At 39.6% G+C, this 3,017-nt stretch overlaps 1 protein-coding gene across 1 annotated transcript; it reads right to left on the bottom strand.

Moving 5' to 3' along the window:
• Positions 1–384: 384 nt before the first annotated feature.
• Positions 385–2,427, bottom strand: LOC122063279 (RHOMBOID-like protein 13). Its single transcript, XM_042626982.1, has 2 exons — positions 2,313–2,427; positions 385–2,021 (listed from the first exon to the last, which is right to left on the bottom strand). Exon 2 carries the CDS (start codon positions 1,647–1,649, stop codon positions 834–836), a length of 816 nt encoding a protein of 271 aa, XP_042482916.1. The 5' UTR covers positions 1,650–2,021; positions 2,313–2,427; the 3' UTR covers positions 385–833.
• Between the last annotated feature and the right edge of the window lie 590 nt (positions 2,428–3,017).

The raw sequence follows: 3,017 nt of genomic DNA, 5'->3' as shown, positions 1-3,017 counted from the left end.
AATCAAAAGATGAGTTATTAAATTCATAACTTGGCAAAGTTAATGACTTCACAAAATTTAGTGGTAGAAAGGGCTGGCATCAAGGTAATTATCATGTCACAAAGCACAGAGCAAACTAGTTTTGGAGTCTTGTTTTTTCTGCCTCTTCTTCACTTCCTTATGAATAGTGGAGTTGATAAGAACCACAACTTCAAGGTATAGAGGCCGTCAAACCTGTTGTTCAGATCTTAACCATTATTACTCGGATCAGTCTTGAATCCAAAAGACAACCAACCATGAAGAGATGCGGATGCAGGAGGGATGGGGGGCAGACAAGGGGTTTTTTTTTTTTTTTTGGGTTGGGGGGGGGGGGGGCAGAGTAATAAAAAACATGTTCTAAGTCAATTAACGAGAAGTTCCCCAAAGTCATACACTACAAATGCAATAGCCGCAAATGGGCTACATGGGATTTCCACTTCATTATAAATAACACGCATTATCGAAATAATGATTATTTCAAACGGTCATAACCCAATAAGCTAAAACTTCCAAAATATTAAAAACAAGCATGGGACAAGAAAAGTAACCTCCAAACATGCATAAGGTGTTAGGCAACAAGAACAGCTATCTTTCTGAAAAATGAGTTCAGGAGCAGCATTGAAACCCCTGTCATGATAAAACAAAATAGTGTATGACAGACTTCACTGCTTAGTACAGGACTTGAACTCCTTGCAGTTCCAAAAGCTGCTGGATTCACAGAGGTACTTAACATGGTATATGGGTTCATTCCCAAGTAAGTCAAGACATCATCAGGGGAATAAGGGGGAAATCTGGTGCATAGTCTTTCTCAGTAGTTACACAAATTCAGCACCTTCCAGTGGTAGTGCACTCATCTGTAGTGTTCTACCATTTCCTGATGCAAGAAAACCCACAGAAGGCAACGATGGATCCGTAAGAGGTTCAATCTCGATAGAGCTCAAGTCAAAAGCACCAGACCTCTTTAAACTGAAGACAAATGCCAGTACAATCCACCCAAGCATTGAAATTGCCCAGTAATTGTTCATTCCATGTATCAAACCCCATCCAATAGAGTACCCAACAATAATTCCTGATAAATGGCCCAGAAAACTTGCCTGGGGAACAATTATTGAAGTCAAGATAAGGGATTCAAATGGTGCAAAGCTGATAGGCAGTGAAAAAAATCCAAACAGATCCAATTTAGATGAAGGCTGCTTCACAGAAAGGATAGTCATCCACCCAAACACAACGCACGAGTACCCAACAGCTGTCACTCTTCGAAAATACTCTAGCTTGAACTTTTGGATCAAAATATGGTAAGCCCCCAGGACAAGAACACCTGATACGACTACCAAGACAAGAGTATAATGGAGATAGAACTCAACCCCAAGATCCATATGGCCCATCTGCTCTACGACCCCGAGACTCCAAAGGGCACTCATGTTGAAAACCAGGTGAAGCACACTTATATGAGAGAATGCTGAAGTTATTATCCTCCAATGGTACCCTTCCATAGCTGTTTCATAACTCAAACCCAGTTGTGCATACCCAATGTTTTTCTTTTGTACATAGTACCAGATCACCATACATATTGCTATAATACAACTTGTTGCTGGTTTTTCAAGTATTTCATAGAAAAGTAGCCTTCCCATCTCTGGCCTTTATTAGTCAAGCTTAGCACAACCAACCCAAACAATACCTTGCAGCTGTTTCAAGTATATTTATTTGAACCCATTATTAAGTATTCAAGAAGCATCTTTCAAATTTTTCATCAAAAAGATCATTACAACAATTGCTGCCATTCTCACAATCAAAACCAATTTCAATTTGACCAATTTCAGATATATATATTCTAGATCCGAGAACGGGGTCAGCCCAGCTAGGAAGAACTGATTTGGCACTTCAAACCTCTGAAATTCTTCAAGAAACAGACAAATTCAGCTCCTCTAATTCAATTCCTGTGATTTGGTGAAATAAAGGTGAACCTTGTCCAAATCAAACAACAACAGAACTTCCCGATTCACCTACAAATGTGAAATTTCACACATATCAATAAAATATTCAGAAGAAATCTGCAAGTAAGAAAAAAAAATCTTGTGAAGATCAATCAACATAGATCTTTCATTCCAATATTGAGATCAAATTGATGAGAGAACAATAAACCCAGAAGAGAAAAGGCCAAGTATTCAAATTAGAGTCACTGGCACTTGGCAGATTTGAAATCGTTCCCGGAGCAACCATGCCTCAAACAATTTGAAACTAGGGTTTCGACACTCAAATAACCAGATATTAAAAATTTTAATTGGTCTTTCTACCTTTTCCAGCAACAATCTTCGACATCTACGTTTGCCCTAGATTCCTGCTTTCTGGTTACTGTACTGCACGGTTGGAGTCGAAGGGAAGAATTTGCAGCTTCCAGGTCTTTCTCTGCATTATACCAGGGAGTATTTGTAATTACAAAACTACCCTTGTTAATAATCATATGACCAGAACGTGACAACATTTGCATACCCGGGCCAAACCGGGTGGGTCGGGGTTAAAAAGCAACAGCCAAGGGATCTTCTCGATTACCTCGGGCCTGACCGGCCTAAACCTTAGATTGGACCGGGATGTCTCTAACCAGGCCAAGACCTGCCATGTAGGGGTGTTAATCGGTTGGGTTGGGCCAGTCTCGGTCGGGCTTAATTTGGCTTGATCACTTGGAAGCCTTGTACCATAAATGCCCATTTAAGTAAATAGGCCTAGCTTTGGGGGGCATGATACGGTTTATAATCGGATCGGTCGGTGTCAGGCTTTAAGCAGGTTTCCTTAAACGGGTCTTGACTGAGCCTTAACCAAGCTACAGATCTATTTAAGTCTAAATGGGCTTTAAACGTGCCTACCTTAAAATTCTTTTCTTAAGTTGGTTGAATGCCTAGAAATATGTGAGACAAATCTTTAATAAAAAAGAGAAACGATATGAGATTATGGTTGTTCTTATAAAGAAAAAGATGAGATTATGACCTTTACAATTTACAAAA

This window comes from Macadamia integrifolia, unplaced genomic scaffold (assembly GCF_013358625.1).
Source record: "Macadamia integrifolia cultivar HAES 741 unplaced genomic scaffold, SCU_Mint_v3 scaffold1282, whole genome shotgun sequence".
Taxonomy (NCBI): domain Eukaryota; kingdom Viridiplantae; phylum Streptophyta; class Magnoliopsida; order Proteales; family Proteaceae; genus Macadamia; species Macadamia integrifolia.
This window is presented reverse-complemented; position numbering and strand designations above follow the sequence as displayed.

Coding starts and splice junctions, on each gene's coding strand:
- LOC122063279 (XM_042626982.1), bottom strand. CDS start 1,649: ATGGGAAGGCTACTTTTCTATGAAATACTTGAAAAACCAGCAACAAGT.